The sequence below is a fragment of the Balearica regulorum genome, chromosome 1 (assembly GCF_011004875.1).
Source record: "Balearica regulorum gibbericeps isolate bBalReg1 chromosome 1, bBalReg1.pri, whole genome shotgun sequence".
Classification (NCBI taxonomy): Eukaryota; Metazoa; Chordata; class Aves; order Gruiformes; family Gruidae; genus Balearica; species Balearica regulorum.
The window spans coordinates 11,585,923-11,608,686 of NC_046184.1; the positions used below are offsets into that span (position 1 = coordinate 11,585,923).

Sequence of the window (22,764 nt, forward strand, 5' to 3'; positions counted from 1 at the left end):
CATTTAAAAAAACCCAGTTTTTCTGAATTTAGTTCAAGACAGCCCACACCAGGGTGAATGCAGAGAATATCAACATCTGTAAAAGATCTTGAGTCTGATGAATTTGTTGGTCTTTAAAACATTTGTCTCTCTGTAGAGAATACTGATCTTTGATTTCCAAAAGCTGGGCTGCTTTTTTTAGCTGTAACTATATGAGGCATAAAAAGAGAAGCTTCAAGGAGGATTTAGCACATTACTTTACACTAGGATTTATTTATTTTTTTTTTAAATCTGCTTTTTTTTTTTTTTTCCTGTGACTTGATATTCTGGGAATTGTTTGGAGAAAACCAATGGAGTTTTAATCCTGCAAACATGTATTGACATGTTTAACACTGTGCACATGGGTGGTCACTCAGTTTTGTAAAGCTAAGCAAATGAGAAAATATTTGCTGAACTGGAAAGTGTAACCAAGAATATCTCCTGACCTTCAATGATATAGCATAGGCCAGGTGTCTCACTAAACAAAAGCTCTTTGCCTGCAAGCAGACAAACTAGCATAAGGTCTAACACCTATTTCAATTTCATGGATGTTGTGAATGTGAAATTTATTCTGTAAAAGACATCAGATTGGGAATTTCACCAAAGAACTCCAATTACCATGATTTGAACTGCAATGTAGAGTTCAAACCTGACATCCTGAGCCAGGCTCAGTCGAGAAAATGAAACAGCACTTCTTCTCTGGCTCTGCAGATGAAAGCATCGTGAACAGCACAGAGGCAGCAGCTGAGACGTCAACATGCATTCAGGGCCAGGGTGAGGGTTACCGTGGCACCGTCAACACCATATGGAGTGGGATCCAGTGCCAGCGGTGGGACTCCCAGTTTCCTCACCAGCACAACATCACTCCCGAGAACTTCAAGTGCAAGTGAGTAGACATGTGGGTATTACTGCAGTGGGAAAAAGAGCTTGGTTTGCAAATGTTTAGAAATTTATGCCACCAAAGTAGTCCATAGGATCTCTGTCCCTGCTCTGGGACCTGATGTATTCACTCTACTTGCTGATGCTGAAAACTAGTTCCCATGTTCAATGGGAAAATCAGTTCTTCAGATCTCAAAATATTAGTTCTAGATCAACTTGTGTGAAACTATAGAGGTTTTTATGAACTTTTTCTTCAAGCATGAATTCACCCACTTAATTGATTGTGAAGTGTGTGGATGTTTTCCAGACTGGGACCTGAATCCCAATAGTGCTGGTACATTACTATTGTTTTTCTTTCATGGAGGTAAGTACTTGTTTGCAGTTTGGTTACTGACTTTAACTTAATATGTCCTAAATGTTACCTAAGTGTAATCTGCTTGGCAATACTTGACATTTATAATATTTGTCAAAACTTATTTTCCATCTTTTAAATCCTTTTTCTGTCTCATTATTAAATGTACTTGCATGAATAGGACTTCTTTTACCTGAAGGACCACTGGTCATCTAACCTTTCTGTACAGTTCATAAACTCCCCAAATGGGGAAAATCTACTTATTTCAGGCAGTTACCTTAATCATGCTTTTTCAGCCCTTTTTTCACTGAGCATAGAGGAAACCTAGCTTATCTGCATGGACCTAAAGCCTAGTTTGTACTACTTTACTGATGGCTAAATATCAATCTGGGCTTCTGCTGGAATTTAATAGTGTAAATCTTTCAAGGTAAAGAAAAGATTCCAGTCTGAGTCCGGATTATGTTTCTAACAATAGCTTGTTTGAGCAAAACAGTTAGGTTTGTTGCTTTAATCCTTTCACTGCTATCTTCAGTTTATTGATCAAATACCGTGCATTGTAACACATTACTGAAAATATAACAATCATCATCATCATCATCATCATATAAACTAGGACTGACCCTGAGCCTCCTCTGTCAACCTCAGGACCACCTTGAATTTACCTGGAATTTACCAGTGCTTGAGCCTGATCCCACCGGTTTTTCTCAGACAAACCACCACCAAAACCAATTTGGTCTGTACCTCTGTAACGCTGGTGCAGGATTTGGCCCTTGTGCAGTTTTAACAATGTTCCTATCAGTGTACAGGGGCTAACGATGTTAGGACTGCCTATTCAACCGGTGCTTGAGGGCGCAGTGGCTGTTGAGGCCAATAGCTTGAGTAATATCCACAGAACCGCTGGTACGACTGTTCAAAACTCACATAAGTAAGAATTACAGTATTAGGCCCATTCTTTCCATAGTAGGGGCCCACTTATCAGTAAGTGCTGCAGACAGTAAAATACAGTGAAATATGGAGATGCACAGAACATGGCAACAACTGTCAGGAGATGGGAAAATAAAACTCACATTTAAGAGGTTTGCCTATCTCATGAAGCTGTGAGAGACATTTAAAGATGTTCCCTTGTGGCTAACTTTTACTTTAAAGGTAACAGCTGTATAGAATTTCAACATACTTTTTTTTATAGTCCAAGATTCAGTTTCTTAAATGAATCACTGACAGTCTACAGGACTCTTTCTCTAAACTTAGCAGAACTATTCAAAGTACAGGGAATTTTAAGCATTTTGGTAATGTTTGTATTTAAAAGCACTTGTAATGGATTGCAGGTGTATCCAATGTCAGCCTGCATGCAAATTTTGATGGAGATACCTGAATAAAAATAAGCTATATTGAAAATATTGTTGATCTCAAATGAAGTCTTATATCCAGTCAAAACATAGGTCCACTGAAAATGAATTCCCATAACCATATTCTCATTACAATTACTATATCTTTCTGGACTCTGTATTCTTACTGGGTCCTCATCTCCTTGCACTTGACACTGATCAGTAATGTACAGACCTTAAGGAGCCTCTATTATCGCTAATTCATAATAAAAAGCGATAGAATGCATCAGTGGTTTTAGGTTATCCCTGCTGTGAGCTAACATATTTATTTTTATAGGGATTTGAGGGAGAACTACTGCCGAAATCCAGATGGATCCGAATCACCCTGGTGTTTTACTACTGACCCAAACATCCGGATCGGTTATTGCTCCCAGATTCCTAAGTGCGATGTATCAAATGAACAAGGTAACAGAGGGAAAGGCAATAACATGATTTTAAGTGAATGCTCTACTCTTCCGAACGGCAGATAGGCAGGCTTGAAAACTGGAGAAGTTGGTCTCGGTACATCTGTATTACACCTGTGTAGTTCCGCTTTGGCTTTATTTGCATACTTGGGATTCATCATGGTGTAAATGAGATTCATTTCTTAGTTCACCTTTCAATTCTAGCAGAGAAAGCTGCAGCAATGATTTTCTGCTGGATCTGATTTTTAGACAAGGTAAATCTGCATGTCACTTTATATTAGCTGGAGATTTGCTCCACTGTCTTACCTTTCTTAATTTGAAAGGCCTTTTTCCAGAGCTGAGATGATTTCTTTGGTTCACAGTCTTTTTATAATTGCATATGAGGATACTAAAAGCAATTTATTTTTTTTTCCCATATACCCCTTTGCCTAAAAGGAGTTGAGCTGAAAAAACCTATGTGGGACTTCCCATATAGCCTCTGAGCTTCAAGCTGTTACCTCTGCCGGCAAAGTCCACTCTGAGTCAGGCAAATGTTGTTTTTCCCATGAGGTCTCATATTACTCTAAGGAGTATTGTTGCATCCTGAGAACTGATGTCAATCATAGCATAAACTGAGGCTAAGACTTCAGACCTACGACCCTACATCAAGCTGCATTAAGATTTCCATCTTTAAATTTTAGCCATTTTTTCTCTTAGAATTTGAAAGAGTTGCAGTTGCAAGAGTTCTGTTAGAGCATGGATTAAACTTTGACTTTCATTCTGTGTTTTTTGTAAAGTATCAATTATCAAAAAGTAAAAATACTGCTGAATATGAAATGAAATGTTTCATACAAAAAGTCTTCATAGTAGTGATCATTTTAAACAATCCTCTTGAAAAGTTTCAAAAAGTCTTGTGCTAAAAGCTTATGAATTAAACATGACTTCTGCTGATTGAGCAGGCAAGTTTTTGAATTACATTAAAATTAAAGTCATGTTGATTTTTTGATTTTGCCAAGGCAGAACTCAAATCTAGAATTATATTCTGTTGCCAGTATTCAGAATCTACACAAAGGTAAGTAAGTTGCTTCAAATAGGCTCAGAGTGCCTGGTTTTTGAGGAGGGAGGATTAAGGGGGCATTTTTACTTTGTTTTGTATAAAACAGCTCCTGACAACTTTTAGAATATTCTGTGCAACACTTCTAAATTAACCATAAGCTAACTATTTATGAAAGAAATTTTTCCAGTTTATCTAAGTAAGACAAAATTTAAAATGCTATTGTGTTGAGGATGAAGGCCTCAAGCAGGAGATTATGTATCTAAATTTGAAAACTTTCTCCCATTTTCTTTCTGATTTGATTTGTACAGCTGTCTGATTTATATTGTATAGTGTTTGCTAAATATAACACTTGTCTTTAATTATTTGGATTACTGATGGAAAGGAAGAGTTTTCTTTTCAATGTTGCACAATCACCCTTCACTTCTTTTTGTCTCAACATTCTTATTCAGATTGTTATCGTGGCAATGGCAAGAGTTACATGGGGAATCTATCCAAGACAAGATTTGGGCTAACTTGCTCCACATGGGACAAGAATATTGAAGACTTACGTAGGTGTGTACATATGAAATAGAAAGAGATGGTTCAGTGAGTCCTGAATAAATACTACCTCCAGATGGCATCTCTCTTTCTTCTGCAGTGATTCTAAAATAGCCCCTTATGCCCTGGAGCTTTAGTATCTTTTTTTTTTTTTTTTTCTCTCTTGGTGTTTAAATCTGTTACACAACATGTCTTTGTTCAGACTAACCATTAATTGCAGGCTTTGGGATGTTTCTTAGTGTTTATTTTACTGGCCTGGTTTACCCCATCTTTGTCCTTGAAAGTTTTGTTCTACGGGAGGATAGCAGGAATAAAGCAGGAAACGGTTATCTCATCAATCTAATCACATAGCTCAAGCTGCTTCAAGCAAGAGGTTGGTCTTGAAACCACCTGAAGTCCCTTGCAACCTGAAATTGAATCATGAGTCTATCATCTAATGACACTGACATCAAATGCCATTAAAGCGACTTGTAGTTTCTGTTGTTTATCATCACTTTGGCTTCATATTCAAGTAGTGGAAATGTCAAGTTACTTTTAATTTATTTGTTAAGATAAAAATGAATCCGCAGTAAGCACAAAGGAAGTTGTGAGTTTTCAAGGCTTTTTCAGTCATGCCAGGATCCTCAGTGTTGTCTCTGCATGTTCAGAACTGTAGATTAATGAATCTCAGGAGTAACAAGAACAATGACTTTCAGATACTGCACAAAGACAGAGATTCATCAAAAATTTTGCTATGTATGAGATAGGCACGTTAATGGCCCAGATCATAGATTCATAGAATCATAGAATGGTTTGGGGTGGAAGGGACCTCAAAGATCATCTAGTTCCAACCCCCCTGCTGCGGGCAGGGACACCCTCCACTAGACCACGTTGCCCAAAGCCTCATCAAAACAGTTTTCCCTTTGTTTTCCTTTAGTTTCTGAAGTCGATGTGATTATGTCTATATTACCTTTGGTACTCATTCATGATCACCACTTTCATAGTGCCCCACATATTCGCCATTGCCCTCTTGAATTTGACTGTCCCTGATTCCTGCTGCTGACCTGATGGTCAGTCAGGTGGAAGCATGTAAGTCAGTAAACCAGCCTTTGAGGAAGCTGTATGGCAAAAGGCGGACTTCAGTGGCACTGTCTGAAATCACCAACTGGTCTACATGTGGATTTCCCTGTACGGGGTCAGAGACAGCATACATATTCCAGTGTGCTGTCCATGTAAGGGAGGCAGAGGTTTAAGATCATGACTTCTGAAAGCTCTGATAAGCCTTTAGTTAGCTGTGAGTGAGACAGCTTGAAGCTACTAGATGCCTGATGCAATTGCATTCGTATAATCTTGAGCACAGATCAGACTTTCTTCTCTCACTCCCACAAATTTTCCATCTGGGAACTTCTTTGGGATGTTCTCTTTCTCACTTCAGCAGTTACTCTGGTTATGGGTGTGCTAGAAGCAGCACACATGGTTGGTTATGAACTAAAAGAACAGTGCAGCTGTAACTTAGGAAGCCTGTATGCTTCTGTCTGACACGCCAGAAATAAACAGCTTTCTCTGCTTCAGATTGTCACCCCAAAATTTCACCTTTAAAGGGCCTTATGTATCACTGCAGTTTGAGCCATTCATCCTTCTCCTCCCCTGCTGCTCGGTCTTGCTAACTTTCTTGTCTTTGCCTGAGATTCAGCTTTCTGTGCAGGTTCAGTGCTCCCTGGTGCTTACTGTTACTCTGCAGGGAGAAAGTACCTGTGCTCGCAGAGAGGTCTGCAGATTTGCTGAGGGCAACGCAGATGCTCTTCTAATCAGTGTAATGATCCCTCCTGTGGGTACCCAGGGATTTTAGCTCAAGCGGGAGATCTATAAACCTCCCAGCTGCCTGGTGGACACAGTGCTTAAAATACCAACCAGAGGAAACTTGGACCCAATTCGAGCAAATATTTGGGTCTCATCTTCCCTTTGATTTTAACCAGCCCTAAACCCTGACCTGTAGGCTTCTCAATCAGCTAATATTACAATGATGTGGAGCAAAGCAACATTTAACCTTTGAAAATTTGGGCTATAGTATAAAGCTTTTCAACACTTTGAATTTTTTTTCCCTGTAGGCATATACAAATATTCAGAGAACCAGATGTTAGTAAACTGAAGAAAAACTATTGCCGCAATCCAGATGATGATTTTCATGGTCCCTGGTGTTACACAGATGATCCTCTTGTTCCCTGGGATTACTGCCCTATTTCTCGATGTGAGTATTTGGTATGCCTCAGGCATTGTCAACTGTGCAGTCCCAGTGAAGCCATGGTGTCACATGCATATGCATACCTTTCTGTTGTCACTTGTGGCAGCAGAAAATGTGTAATTCTATCACGAATCAATTGTGCATGACTGAGAAGGAACGGACAGAAGCTGCTTGTGCAATATATGAACAAGGGGTCCTTTTCCTTGACCAGCTTGGAGATTTCAAGGCTTATTTATGTAGCAGGAGCATAAAAGGGCTATTACAGATGGTCAAACATTTTCCAACAGATCCAGCTATTGAATGAGGGCTGGATGGAGACAAAGAATTGTCTAGTGGTCAGAATGCTGGCTGTGGCCTCAAGAAACCCAGGGACAGTTATCTTCTGTGCTACAAGCTTCATAGTGTCTTTGTGTGATCTGTATTTGTTTGTAAAGTTAGGATAACTCACTGTATGTATGCCAAAGTGTATATGTGCTATATGGATTGGATTCTGCTTTTGGATGTTTATGGGGTGATTTAACTCCTGGCAAGAATTAGGAACATCACTTCTCCAAAGTTGCATGTTACAATCTAACTAGCTTGAATAAACATAATTAAAAACCCTAGGGAATTCAGTAATAAACTGACATTAAGTGGAAAAAGATAGATTTATGCTGAAAAATGTGCAATTCACACTGATGTTCAAAATTTTTCTCTTCAATTCTTATTTCTGAATCACTGAGCTGTATATCCTGGGAGAACATTTAAATGGTAAATCAGGCTTTTGAATGCCTGTCTGTGATCTCTAGAGGTTAAGGATAATGCTGTATTCATTCCTAGCAGCAATCTGCTGCATTTCCTCGTAGTCTGAACTGCAGCATGTCTAAGAGGTGATATTTGAAGTCTCAGGTGATATTCTGGCATCTATGTGAAAAGTAAACAAACTGTACAAAAGGTTATTTGTGTCAGTGTAGATAAAGAACAACAGATGAAGAAATATAAACATTATTCACTCTGAGTTCATTATCTGGACTTATGAATCCCTAAGGAAATATTCACGGCAAGCATTTGTAGGGTATATGGCAATGGTGGGTATTGAGATTTCTTGAATCAAACTACAGAGCTGGAATATGTCTGGTTTACAGTTGTAACTTGTGTGGACTAGTATTAAACTACTAGTAGCTCACTCAGGTACTGATAACCAGCTTAACCAGTACAGAAAAACTGCTGGCAATTCCCAAGTGTACTTGATGCCTTTAACTGGTCTCTTCAAACTGCACTCTCTGTGTTTATATGTATACATACATACATACATATATACATATGCACACACACACACACATATGTGTATACACACACATGGGAATTTCACTATGTCTAGAGCTGTATACCTTTATATATATATATATCTGTATTTGCTTAATGATGGAAATCTAGTTGGATGAGACTGTTGAAATTTTGCCTGTGCAAATTTTCAGTAGCTACACCTGTACCTCTAGTTCATAATGCTGGGTCACTCTGCAGACATCACTGAAGGCAAAAATTTTGAACCAAGTTGAAGAAACCTTGTTGTAACTGTATTTTGACTTGGAAGAACCAAACCAGATTTTGGGGAACACGCTTACCAAACTGTGCTTTTGCAGAGTATTAAAGAAATAATTGAAGTTTAAAAATTTGTGAACTATTACAATTAACAATATGGCACTTGCTGTTTCTTTTTACTCTATTCAGTTTTTAGATGTGTTTTAAATTTGTATTATGGATATCTTATGTGTCTGTCTAGGTGAAGGTGATACAACTCCTACTACAACCAGCTTGGATGGTAAGTTTGCAGATGTACTGTGCGGTGCATGTATGGTATCCTGTAAGACTAGCCATTTCTTAATGATTGGGAAGCAAAAGAAAGATCAGTTAAAGATACAAAAATACATACAGCTTGGGAAAAATTGCTTTTACAAAAGGAAAATGTAGAATAGATTTATTATACTGCTTTATCTATTCTCACTGCCCTGTCTTGCCAGTGGTGAGATAAGGTAATGATTTTCAGTGTTTGCTTTATAACTATGTAAATCTCCATAATAAACCTATTTAAATATATGTATTTTATATTCCCTATAAATATTTATATAGATTGACCCAGCTTCACTGAACTAGTTTCGATGCTCTAGAAATATATTTCAGTAGCGCAGGAAAGCGCTATTATCCATAATAATATTGACCTTCTTGTGGTCCTTATGTGCAACTGTGCAGGTTTCCTATCGCTTTTTTTAGTAAAATGTGATCTCTGGACCTGCTTTCAGATACTGCCATTCCTTGTGCCTCAACAAAACATTTGAGAGTTGTAAATGGAATCCCAACACAAACTAACGAAGGATGGGTGGTTAGTTTGACATACAGGTAACTATCACTTCGATTAGAAATACATCTACTAAGATATTTGTTTGGAACTGTAGAAAAAGTTGACCATAATAAGAATGCTTCTAGATTGCAGTTAAATCCTATATAAGCAGAAAATCAGCATTCCTGGAGCATCAGGAGATTCCATACTATTCATGCCATCAGTGAAATATTTCTATGTTCATTATTACTAACTTACACACATGAGCTTGTAAAGCATTTATAGCATTCTGCTCTTTCAGTTAGCTACTGCAGACCTTTTCATAACATTGGCTCAGCATCCAGCATTAAACTGTTTATTTTAGAGACTGCTACCAAAAAAAAAAAAAAAAAAAAAGTTTCAAATCAATATTTTCACTTTAATAGCAGTGCATTTACTTGTGAAGTGTTGGATTCAGGATTTATACCCATGTCAAATTTAGCTTTCTGCTCACATCATTGCATGCAACTGAAATGTATCCTGTATTAATAAATAAATAAATAAATAAATAAATAAATAAATGGAACTCTGGTTCATAACTCACCAGCTGGAAGTGTGAATCATTAATTTATAACAGGAGATACATCTCATACAGCAGCCCTGTATCTTCTATCATGAAAAAAAAAAAAGTACAGTTCAATTCTATAAGGTCACCACCTCTTTTAAAACCATGTTGTAAAATAGGTCTTAAATGAAAAATTGGAGGAAAGGAAAAGATAAAAGGTCTGTTTTCTACATTGCTTCATTGCTACAGAAATTCTGGAGGTTCTTCCTGTCCTTTGTGATCTTTGCATCTTATGAGCTCCAATCAGAACTAGACCTTTCTGGAAGTCTAGTGGATGGTCCAGAACGATATTTCTAGAGGAACATCACTCTATTCCTAGACTAAATAACTAAATAGATGGGCTCAATCACTCTCTGGAAAAGTTTATCTTTCCACTATTTTAAGCAGCCTTTGTGTTTGAAGAACTTTTAGACACATAAGGTGAATTACATCTGGGTGCCTAAAATTTAAATAACTAATGTTAAGGTAGGTGAACCTGAATTTTGTGCTATGCAACAAAATTCCATTAAGCAGATGACTGCTTAGATGATTGCAGATTCCTGTATGAAAAAGAGATTCCTGGAATACTCCAGCAGCAAAATACATTTTTTAAGAAGTATTACATGGGGGCATAAAAATGTAGTTTTATTTTGTATTGTTACCAAGGAAGCAAATAGAATGTTGTCTGAAAGAAAATCTTCATGACTTCAGGACTTTCTGCAAAAACCTAACTGTACACCTCAAAATGGAATTGCAATGTCTGAATGGTAAAGGGTTAGTGATACTTAGAAACTTGTATTCACATTTGGCAGCTAAGGTCCACCTATAAATGTTAAATTAATCAATGACATATTTTCTTATATATCTGATCCAGATTCTGTTATAAGGAATATTTAAGTATATTTGGATGAATTTCATCTATTTCATGGAATCAGCTCTGGATTTGTGCCATGTTTAAATAAGAAGTTTAACCTTCCTATGTGTACTCGTCAATCTTCTAAAGCAGATGATGCAATCTTGTAAATTCCTTTTGATAATTAGTGATGCAAACATAATATGCAAGAACACATTTATAATCCTGATTGTGACATTTTTATAATAAAACTGGGCAGAACCTATATTTTAAAAAGAATCCAGCCTTTTGGACCAGATATTTTGTTCCTCAACCAAAATACAATAAAAAAGAAAAAAAAAAAGGAGGCAAGCATCTGTGTTATTCTGCTGTCTTTGAACTCTATATAGAGTCTGGGCTCCTTCCAGCAGTTCTTTGCAAAGCTTTGAACATTTGTGTGATTTGAATTTATAAATTGTGAGATTTTAAGCTTTTCCCAAATTGCTGACAATTCTGATTCACTTTCCAAAGAGCTGCAGAAAATAAATGTGATTTTGGAGGCACAAAGAAGGAAACTAATTAATCTGCATTCCACAGTTGTCTTTATTTTTGAAAGAACTGTCATGCTTAATTGCTTTAATTTTACTTGATCTATTATGCTGCAGGTTTTCTATAATCACATGTAGGATGTCATAGATTGCAGATTGTTTCCAACCAAAGTATGTGGGGACAGAAATCTCATAGGGCTGGTAATCAAATAGGAACTCTCCACCTTGAGGTCAAAGCTTTGAATAATACCTACATGAATAATGACCAAATGTTGTTTACATCTGGTGGCACTTTGGGGACTTGTTTGAATGTTTCAGTCCAGTTCCTATTACAAAGAATTAGCTTGTCTGTTTTTTTCTTTCTTTTTTTTTTTTTTTTTTTAATTAGGTCTCTTATTATAAATTCAGCTTTGAAACCGCTAAATGAACAGAGTAACCGAATTTCTATTTCCTCCTGGTTTATACACATTAGAGTAAATGTCTGCAAAGTCATGCTACTATAAATGTTGAAACTGTAAAGAAAAAGGACAGAGACATGTTTTTGCAGGCTGTCAGTCAGCCACCTTTCACCAGCAAAAATACGTGGGGAGCAAAAGTACTCTTTAAAGTTTTTGACTGTGTAGAAACTATTACTATTGCTTTTTTCTTTTTAATTTTAATTTTTTCTTCCTTTTCTTCTTTCCCCCCGCCCAGGAATAAGCACATCTGTGGAGGCACTTTGATAAAGGAAGAGTGGGTTCTAACAGCAAGGCAGTGTTTCCCTTCTCGGTACAGTTGTCTGTAGCTTTGCAATATTGAAATACATCTATTTTCAGGAACTTATCAGCACAACACTTCTTCAACTGAAAGGCAGCACTTTTCCCTCCTCTTTGACTTTAACTCTGCTTTTCTGATGTAAAAGTCCTGTGGGACCTTGGTATTTTCTGTTATTATTGTTGTTAAACTAAAAAAGCTCTGGCTATTTTACACAGAGTATAAACATGTTTTCTGAGTGTAATGCTTAGACAATTGCCTCTTTATGAAACCAATCTCATGCTTCTGCTTAACCGGACAGAATAAAATACAAAACTTGGGCAAATCTCAAAAAGTTCAAAGGTTCAGACTGTCCAAGGATCTAAATGTTTGGATACTATTAGGAAACAAAAATTAGATTTTAGTCACAGTTAAAGATAAAATTATGTAGTGGCTTCAGATCAGAACCTTACATCCAAGCATGTTGATTTTGGAATAACAGTTGGCAGCATAAAATCATTTCTGGTGAAGAGTATTAGTTCAGATCTTTTAGCATAATCATATTAAGCAGAGTTTTTTGAGTTATTTCATTATACACTCAGCAAAATCCTAACCAATTTTGCTTCATTTAGGTATAAAGATTTAAAAGACTACAAAGCCTGGCTTGGAGTCCATAATATCAAAGGAAAGGGAGAGGAGAGGCACAGACAAGTTCTGAATATCTCCCAGTTGGTATATGGCCCCATGGGGTCAGATTTGGTCTTGCTGAAACTTAGCAGGTTAGTAGCTGTTATTGCCAATTCCAGGATTTTCAACTGATGACTGTGATTCTTCCTAAATAAGATTTGCAAATTCAGCTCTCTACTATGCCTGATACTGCAGATGATGTCTCCATGGGGTAAACTTCCAATTGTAAGAAATTTTATGTGATATATGCAGAAATGCAGGCTCATCTACCTTACTCAGAAAACAGATGTTACTTCTGAAAAATTATACCAATTTTTTTTTTTCCTGATAACCAAGTTTAGGTTTGTAGGGAGGTTTTTTTGTTGGGTTTGGTTATTTTTTTTTTTTTTTAAAAAACAACACACATTGACTAATATATGGTTTTAATTTATAGAATAAGAACCAAATTGTAACTGAGATCCTTGTGTATATATGAGCTTTCAAACTTTCTCCATGTTAGCAAAACTATATATTTAAATGAATGCCATCATTACTTACTTTTAAGATAAAAACCCAAGTTAAATAACATAAAAGTGGTGACAGCATTTCAAGAAATCATTTGACAGTTAACAGCTGTAGCACAAAAAAATAGGTAGAAGAATCCATCATATTCTTCAAAGATGGAAAAGAAAGGAAAAGAATTGGCACAGTTTTTAATTGCTGCGGTCTGTAATAGATTTAATGTCATTTTTAAAATACATTTTAGAAGCTTAAGTAAAATCCATTATATCTACTATTTGTTTTCTCTTTTCAGACCTGCCATTTTGACAAATTTTGTAGAAATAATCCGATTGCCCATTTCTGGATGTACCATTCCAGAGAAGACTAGTTGCAGTGTTTATGGATGGGGATACACTGGATGTAAGAAAATATTTTTAAAAACTAAATGAATACGTTGACAGCTTGCTTCCTCTTGTCATTATAGGTGAGGCTGCTGGTATTGCCTGGTGCCATGGTTGTCCAACACTTTTTGTTGTAAAATGCAGTTTCAATTTTTTTTCTAATTTTGTAAATCCTTGAGCATTTTATCTAAGATTATTTAATATGAAATATTTTATCTAGTCCTTTTTTTTTTTTTTATTTTTTAGCAACAGGCAAAATGATTCAAACATTTCAAAGACTGAACTAGAGAAAAAAAAATTGTTCTACATGTTTAAAAAGGCTGGCAGAATTGTTTTGCCGAGTTCTAAGCCTTTTCTGAAAAATTCCAATTCATCTACTTGAGCAGACTCTTTCTGTATCCCAAAGCAGGTTGCCTGTGGAAAAACTAGTACAGAGTCATGTAATCAAAGACATAATTAACATACACAAAGACAGTGTGTGCAGCGCAGGCAGACCTCAGTCTGGCGTTTCCTAACTTTTGAGTACTTGACTTTGCAACCTCAGTAATGTTTATTAAACACAGGTTTTGTGTGAAGTAAATACAAATATGTGGGAGAACAGACATTTATTTAGTCTGGTAAATACTATATCTGGCTAATTATGTGTCGATGATAAAGTTAATAGCTGCCAGTTGACAATAATTACTCCAATAATTACTGTGCTCAAATGTCGTTTTGCCACAGACCCTGAGCAAGCAGCAGCAATGTACTCACACTGTCCTGGAAGCAGAGCAGAAACTAGACTATAATTCTGGGGCTCTCTTCCTTGTAACCATTACTCCGCATTTCTTTGTGGGTGGCAAGTAATCTGTACCAGCCCTGTCCCAGATGACTGCCTTTGATGTTCCCAGCGTGGCCATGTTAGCCATCTTCTGTGGGGAATGGCTGTCTGGGGGACAGGGAAGTCGGGCTGGAAAACGGTGCAGCATCACAGGAAAGCTTAGCTTAAGAGAACTGATAAGGAATTTGCGATGTTGTGGATTTATGTAATACAGTAAATACATAACATCTGTCATCCAAAGACTCTGTACTGTATTTTATGCACTACTTAACATAATGCTCACAGCATTCTAGTCAGGGAAGAAAGAAGTGTTACATCCATTTTTTCAAGAAAACAGGATAACAAGTCAGTGGAGGGCAAGCTTGGCATTTTCTTTTGATGGCTGTGCAGAGAACGGGCAGGTCCAGGCCCTTTATTTGTCTTCGCAGCTTGTACAGACTTGTCTTTCGACATGTAGAACAACAGCAAGCTCCACAGGGCTCCTGCTTCCTGACCTTCACACTGATGAATGGAGATTGCACAAAGCTGTGGCTCTGCCCTTGCAGGCACAAAGTCATTCAGCGTAGCTGAGCCAGCACGGAACAAGAAAAACTCCGCTCCAATGCAGTATTTTTCAAGTCAGACGTCCTTCCTTAGGCCATGGCGCTAGTACACATTAACTCATGTTTAAGGCAGGGAGCAAAATCCTCACTCTGCTGATGGTAGTGACAACATTCTCACGCTCTGATTTTCTGATTTCTGATTTTCTGATTTTCTGATTTCTGTGACGTGATGGGGCAAGTTGATGGTGAACTGTAGAGTAAAGCCAGTTACCTTGCCCCTGTAATACAAAAAACTTCTCCAGATATTCTCAGAGAACTGAACAGACATGCGCACCAAAAAAAATTTCTTGCAAATCTCATTTGTAGCAAATATAAGAAATCCAAAAGAGAAATGCGTGATAACAGTAAGGATGGACAAAAATACGAGTACTGGTGAAAAAAGTACAATAAGTGAAGTTACATGAGCAAGTTTATCCAGACTGGATCTTCAAATATTTTTTTTTCCCCCTAAACCAGAATAAAGTTTTCATTCTCTTTTCAATCCTAGTAATTAATTATGATGGCCTTCTCCGGGTAGCAAACCTGTTTATTTTGGGAAATGAGAAATGCAACCAATATCTCAAAGGGAAGATCACTGTGAATGAGTCAGAAATCTGTGCTGTGGCTGAAACTGTTGGTGCTGGGCCTTGTGAGGTAAATGTTACATTTCCTAACACATCCTTAGAAGCCATCAGTCTGGCTATATTTCTTTCCCAGAAATAATTTACTGGAGTTTGTATAATTATTCTCTCTGCTTTAAATTTGTATAGGAAAAATTATTTTAATCTTTTGCATTGGAAAATGATTTGTATTTCTAGTGATCTGTTTTCTGCCAGAGTGCAGGAAGATGTTCTTTTGCTTTGATTTCACCGGACCACCACACCAGTAAGGGATTTACATGAACATTAGATATATGCATATGACTAAACGCTTTTGCTAGGCTGAGACAAATTTGTGTTCTATATAATAAGGGCTGAAGTGGGCTGTGTGTGAGCAACAGCAGTATATTTTGATTGAGTAGAAAGCAATTTGCTGGAGCAAATTTAACTGCTTAGATAGATGAGGACTTGCATGCAAAATACAAAAAAGGTCACTGCTCAAGAGAGTTGATAAAGTGATGAAGGAAAGACAAAGATCCAAAAATGTACTCAGGATCAGTATTAGTCAGAAGGCTGGAGCATTTGTTCTCCCTACTCAAGCCTGAGCAACGTATCAGTGAGGACAAGAGAACTACTTCAGTGAAAGGTACAGTTTGATACAGTTGTTTTGCTTGGGACTAGTTTTGATGATGGAGAAAAGATATCTGAGGAGAAATGCTGTAAATCATTTCTCACAGGAAGATATCATTTTTTGTGTGTAAAATCTGCCTGATGATGTGATATCTAGAAGGAGGGCAGTTATGAGTATTATTATGTATTTAATATCTGGAGTGGAATAGGTGACTTCCTAATACTGATGTTAACCAAGCAGTGAAATTTTCCCTACCCAAGGGTACTACCAAACCATAGAGAAACGAGGTCTTCATCAGATTGAGGCCTCTTCCATTTATTGATAATATTCCACAGGATCATCTTGTTATTGCAAAGTATTTTATTCAAAATCAAATATATAATCATAAATGAATTCTTAGACATGTCAAGTCTTATAAATGAAACATCTGCATGGAAGTCTGCTGGGGATCCTGCACTTTGTTTTCCCCTGCAAGAAGAAATGGACTGAATTAATATTAGCAATCAGTCTTAATCACTGCATGGTTTCCTGCTCCCTGAGTTCCCCTTTGAAGCTACTTTCCTCAGCAGAGAACAGGCAGAGAAACAAACTCAGATTGGCAGGTGAAACTCCACTCCTGAAAGTGTTTTATGAGCCGCTCTGATGGTACTGACATAGCTCATTGTTCATATGGGAACTAATCTGCACTCAGTCAGGAAAAAGAACCCAAACCAAATAAAGGTCAAGCGCTGTTGTTTCTCTGGTGATCCGGAGAGAATACAATGCTAATTGTCGGCTTTTATTTTTTGAAACAATGTCTCACTATCCAATATGAACATTTACAGTCTAGTTTTGCACCTAGTTTGCTCAGTTCAGTATATGTTTTGCCTGGGTAAAAACGGCAATATCTATAGTCATGTCCCAAATCCCTGTGAATGTATCTAAATTACTATTCCAATCTAATTTAAACTGGATGTATTTTTGTCCTAAATAAGACCCGAATCAGAGTTGGCCATACTCCAATTTTTTACTGAATGCATGTACTGGTGCATAGATGTCTCATTCATTCAGAATAATGAAAAACAGTATTTTAACAAGTTATGTCTCAAAATTGTCTCTACAAAATGTTACCCTTTATTATGTTGGGATTCCCTGCCCCCTGCCATTAGTACACATAGATTCTCATCCCAGGGCCTTGCACTGACAGAAGGATATTAACCTGGCTCCATCAGTAGTCTTTGATGCAAAGCCTGTTATCACAACAAAAATGTTTATCAGTCATCTCACTTTCTGCTCATCTGGTTTATATGCGCATAAATAAATATGCAGGTAGCTGAAAGAGGAGAGTAAGATCTGGTAGTCTGCAGTGACTAGAGTCACATGTAAAGGTGGATCAGCGGGTTTAATTTGCATGGGAAGCAACCAAAGCTCAAACCAGCCTTGGCATTGGTTCACAAAAGTTCTGGTTGTGAAAAAGGTATTGGAAGTTGGTTTCTGTCCTATGGCAAGAATAACCTGTTCTTTGAGCTAGGTCATCCCCAAAATAAACCAGTCAGGAGGAGACAGGTGGGAGCTGTGTCTTGAACCATTTTGAGAAGTAACATTCTTTATGTTTATTTTTTCCTAGCGAGATTATGGTGGTCCCTTGGTTTGTGAACAAAACAGGCTGAAGATAGTAGTTGGTGTCATTGTTCCTGGCCGTGGATGTGCCATTCGAAATCGTCCTGGCATTTTTGTTCGGGTCTCGTATTACTCCCGGTGGATACACAAGATTATGATGACCTACAGAAAACCCTGAAAAACTCAACAACTTCCATTCAAAGAAAGATTTTGGACAGCATGGAATTAATGTATAAAGTACAGATCAACAATTTTTTTAACTACTTGATAGTCAAGTTTGTTGAGCTTCTTTTAATATTTATGGGTGTTTTTGGTGTTTTTGTCTATCAGTGTTGTTTTATAAATGTTGGAGTGACTTACAGTATATGCAAGTATGGTGACATATCTCCTGAAGATACTTGAATGGGTAAACAATTTTGCAAAGATATTATTACTGGATGATAAATGGTTTTGTAGAAATAGATCATATGACCTCTTTTATGCTGCTCTTCAGATTATCTTAGAAGGAGAAACAATTTATAGTTTTATTTAACACACCTTATTCTTTCTATGAGCCATATATTTCTCTTCATATATGACAAAAGACCTACTGAGAGATATATGCATCTGTCAAGGACAGCATATATGATCATATTTCTCTTCCCCCCTTACAAGAGGTCAAAGATTTCAATATTTCATTAAAAATAATCTCTTTAGAAATTAATCTTTTCATTATTGATGGACTTTGGCAAGCCTGCCATAAACAGACTTCTCATAGAAGTGAATATCACTTCCTTTTACACAGTGCTTATAGACTCTACTTCTGCATTTGGTTCCTTCAGCGTGTATGTGGTCCCCTCAAAAACCCTTTTGGATAAGGGAAGAAACACAGAAGTGGATTGGTTAGCAAACTATTGATCATTTGTTTAAAGTTAGTCCCAGAAATAACTGTGAGTTTGCAATGCTAAAGAAAGTATTTCATACAGTTTGAAAAATTAATCCTAATTAGCTACTGGAGGACTTTGGGCATTAAAAGAAATTTTAATCAAATATGCCCAAATCTTTCTCAACAGATAAGTGTTAAAGATTCAGTTGTTTCTAGTTATTTCATGAAAGTAACTCTGTATTTACAGCAGGAAAAAAGAATAGTTGAATCTGGCACCTGGCTGGGAGACTTAATACAGGGAAAAGTAAGTTATGCATTAATAGTCTTTCAGAGACTTAAGATCCTTAATAAAACCATACCTAGATTTGGACAAAATCATAGCCTTTGTAGAATTCCTTTCAGGGTAATAAAATTATTGCAGAGATTTATATGATCTTGTATGCAATATGGAAAACATCACCAATAGATTAGTAGCTTGTGTTTCCTGCCTGTGTGTAGGACCATCATTTTCCTTTATGTTGACAGGGAAAGGGAACAAATAATCATCATCTATGAAGAGTGCTTGTTCTCCTTTAGGCATTTAGTTGTATGGCTGGAAGTATTATACCAATATGTTGTAATAGGTGGCACCAATTACCCTGTAATTTCTGGAGAATTGATACAACATCTATCCAATTGTTAGTTTTACTACTGTATGTGTAATTGCATAAGTAACTGCACTGTTACTTCACTTGTGACTATATCATTGTAAATGTTTCCAGTAGCAAATTGTATGGTATGTGTATCATATCTAACTGCATAGCCGCTAAGCTGACATCATGGTGTAGACGTATAAAAGGACATTTCATTCAGAAGACGCAGGGTTGAATTCTGCCCTGGCAGAAAGTAACCACTTCAGGAGAGCTGTCTTGGGCGGCAGCCCTCGTGTTGACTCACCAAATTATTTTCTTCAGCAGTGCACTTTGACTTCAGTGGAACTCAAAAATGCTTACATCTCCTGGTGAACTGGGATGAGTTTCAGCCCGTGCTTAAGTGGCTTGGCTTGCTGGGATTTGTGTCAAGCATCCAGCAGATTCTACTGGCACATAGGAAGAAGTCTTTCAGCAAGCTGAGCTTCTGAAATTCCTCCTGATGTAAATAGTCTTTTCGGCCAACATGCGACTTCTCTGTACAGCGGATCTGAGGTTGTGGATGCTACGCAGATAGTCTGTCTCAATCTATTCTGGCTGCCTCTAAAGGCTTTATGCTCCTTTTGGGCTCCTTTACTTACCAGGCCTAAAGAGGGCAGGATTTAGCCTGTTTTATTTACAGTTCGTTATTGCCATGTATGTGAAGAGTGTATTCTTGCTAGGTATATACTGACTATATCTTATTGAAAGGATTAACTTTTTAAGAGAGACTTTTAAAAAAATTCCAAGTGAGTTTTGTTTTCAATCACAAGTAGAATGTGGATAAAATATATAATTCCATGTTCACTCTTTGTATTCTAAGAATTGTTATGTGCTCACTGTATTATATTTGCAGGCATTTTGTTATGTCTATCTAAGAAAATCAAATCCTAAAATATTTTAGTTATAAGCTTCTGCTGTGCAGAAGACTGTGATTTTATATATATATATATACACACACACACACATATATATATGATAAAAATACTGGTTTTTGTTAGACAACGTGTAAGGATTTTTACCTGTTTGTTCTGGGCAGCGTCTCAGTAAAATAAATTGTGCAGAGTTGATGCTCCAGAACTTAACATGTTTGTATGCACTTGCTTATCAGGTGCTCTTGCTCTCCCTATCTGAGTATGGAGAACACATGAGACTCTGAAGAGCAAGGGAAGAGAAGAATAATGATATGTGGTAATGAATTTGTACTTCATTTATTCCTGTGAATATTTCTTGTTGGTACCAATGGTACTGTACCAGGCAACTGTTATAACTACAGGATTCTCTTAAGAAAGGACACTCTGTAGATATTTTTTTCACTGTTCAATCATTTTTCTCTCTGTAATAACAAGGGAACCTGATCTAGTGCCCATCTAAATTGCTGGAAAGCCTCTTACTAACTTCAGTGGTGTCTGGACTTTACTTTGTAGATGTGATTTTGTTCATATTAGAATTAAAGGGTATAGAACTTAAATTCTTATCTAAGGACATTCTTAAAATGCATGGAATTCATCTTCATTCTCCTTGCTGCAACTAATCCTTGGTCTCTGAAAAGTGTAATAACTGGATACAAAATTTTGGAATTAAAACCTAAGAGCTGATTTTGTACTACTGAAGTTAGTTTGACTTAATTACTAATTTTCTTTGGGCATTGGAACTGGCTGACACCTCTTCCTTTCATTAATGAAAACATTTTTCCCTTTAAAAAGCTTTTTTCCCTATCTCTTTGTCTCTCATAAACCTCATGACCCTCAGAGAAACTGTAGCTCTCATTGGGAATGTACTGGTCTAGATTTTTGCTGCTATTGCCGAAATCTTCTTCTCTAGTTTAAGATTAAAATTCTCTGAGGCATTCTGCGAAGCCTTGCTGCAGGTAATGCCAATGTACTTGACAGAGCTACTCACTTGAGGTAGAGCTTTTCAGACGAGGGTCCAAATATCTCTCTGAGGGTCAAAACCTACTCAGGCAAAATGTCCCTTGAAATCAGTGAATGTGATTGTCAAAGAGTGGGGGCTGAAAGTCGCTCAGTGCTTTTCCCTGTGGCCGTGCACTGAACTACATGCATTCTTGTACACTGAAAAGCACCCAGGCTGTAACTCCACCACAACTGCAACAGGAGGTGAGGCTTTATCGCCGTCCTTCTGGAAGGCTGGCTGTAAACCAGTTCACCCCCCCAGAACCTGTATAAAACCTATTGGATTGGTTCTTTAGCCTTGTTTCCTTATCAAATATTTTCTTCCTCCCTCACGTGCACTGGTATATTATTGTTTTATGAATGTTGGGGCTGCTGGCAGGAACTAACATGGCTTTTCACCCTAAAATTTTACAGTGTTCCTTTTTAACCGTACTCTTGGGCATTTATGTATGTTGTTTCCTTGCATGGGATCTAACTTCAGGGAGCTGCCTGTGGAATTCAGTGTATGATAAGAGTATTTTTTCATATTAAAGTGGGGAAAAATAAGGCTCCCATGAAATACAACTAGCTGAATGCCTAATGAAAAGGGAACACTGTGGTTATAACTTGTATTACAAATCTTCTGTAATTAACGGCATCTTCATTAGTTAATAAAGTTGGTATTTTTGTAACCTTGCTTACTCTTATTATTCTTAATAAAGTATTTTATAAAAAACAACAACTTAATTAGCATTATATTTCTTATTTAAAGAAGAAGGTTTGGAACACCATTGCTTGGAAGAGCCTTAGAAAAATGAGTGGCTCCCAATTCTAACTTCAGTGAGAGATTTCAGTGTGCAGAGTAAGGAGGACTCATACGTTAAAGATCTTCATATGTCCAACAGCAGAATTGCACTTAAAATGAAACATACAGCCAAATCCATGCTGTGATCCCGCTGAGTCTCCCAGAGAGCTTCCTGCTGAATTCTGAACTGAGAATGGCCTAAATATATTACAGAGAGAGTGTACCTGCAGCGGAAAGTGCGTGCTTAACCTAGACACGAGTATTTGCCAAGAGGTTTGTAGTTCCTTACAATTTCAGTAGGAGAGGCTTGGAATTTTAAGTATTTCTTTTAATGTACTTTACACTTCAGGAAAGGGCTCCCCTCACTGTGTCACAGTACTACTGGTGGTATATAAGATGATGCAAAGGAGACCAATAACTTGCATAAACCTGGGTGCTGTTGCTGCTGCACTTCTTAATATCAAAACCAGTAGTAGCAATAGCTAGCAAAAAAAAGAAACAAGCAACCCCCTTACTTGCCGGACCAGATTAGTGCCTTTGTCCAGCCGAGTACTGTCAGGCTCCTACAGCATCATGGCATTCTGGTTCGGTAAGTTCATATAAGGGACAGTAAGTTCATTACTTCTTTTTCATTATCCAGCTGAAATTTCAAAGTTCTAAGCATTTCTGGTTATGCTGAGATTTTGATGATTTAAACATATATTTGCTAACAACTCCAGCTATATCAATAGTGAATCATTCTTCAAATAAACTCATGTGCAGAGTGTTTGATTCTGAATTTTCCATGGTAAATATCACTTTCTTCTTGTTTGTAGTCCAAAAAAAAGGATTTCCTAATCAATTCGTAAAATCAGTGGATTTTATCAGGAGCTCCTGAAATCAATGCGAGACT

At 37.1% G+C, this 22,764-nt stretch overlaps 1 protein-coding gene across 4 annotated transcripts in view; it reads left to right on the forward strand.

The window, feature by feature from the left end:
• The window catches only part of HGF (hepatocyte growth factor), a 61,392-nt gene extending 39,633 nt beyond the window's left edge, over positions 1-21,759 (forward strand). For all 4 annotated transcript variants that reach the window (XM_075772827.1, XM_075772751.1, XM_075772567.1 and 1 more), the window contains 11 exons: positions 730-904; positions 2,912-3,039; positions 4,524-4,626; positions 6,699-6,838; positions 8,595-8,633; positions 9,112-9,208; positions 11,806-11,880; positions 12,477-12,623; positions 13,325-13,431; positions 15,322-15,467; positions 17,650-21,759. In XM_075772827.1, coding sequence (XP_075628942.1) covers positions 730-904; positions 2,912-3,039; positions 4,524-4,626; positions 6,699-6,838; positions 8,595-8,633; positions 9,112-9,208; positions 11,806-11,880; positions 12,477-12,623; positions 13,325-13,431; positions 15,322-15,467; positions 17,650-17,820 — 1,328 coding nt within the window. In that variant the 3' untranslated portion in view covers positions 17,821-21,759. The remainder of the gene's footprint in view (positions 1-729; positions 905-2,911; positions 3,040-4,523; positions 4,627-6,698; positions 6,839-8,594; positions 8,634-9,111; positions 9,209-11,805; positions 11,881-12,476; positions 12,624-13,324; positions 13,432-15,321; positions 15,468-17,649) is intronic.
• Positions 21,760-22,764: the final 1,005 nt, after the last annotated feature.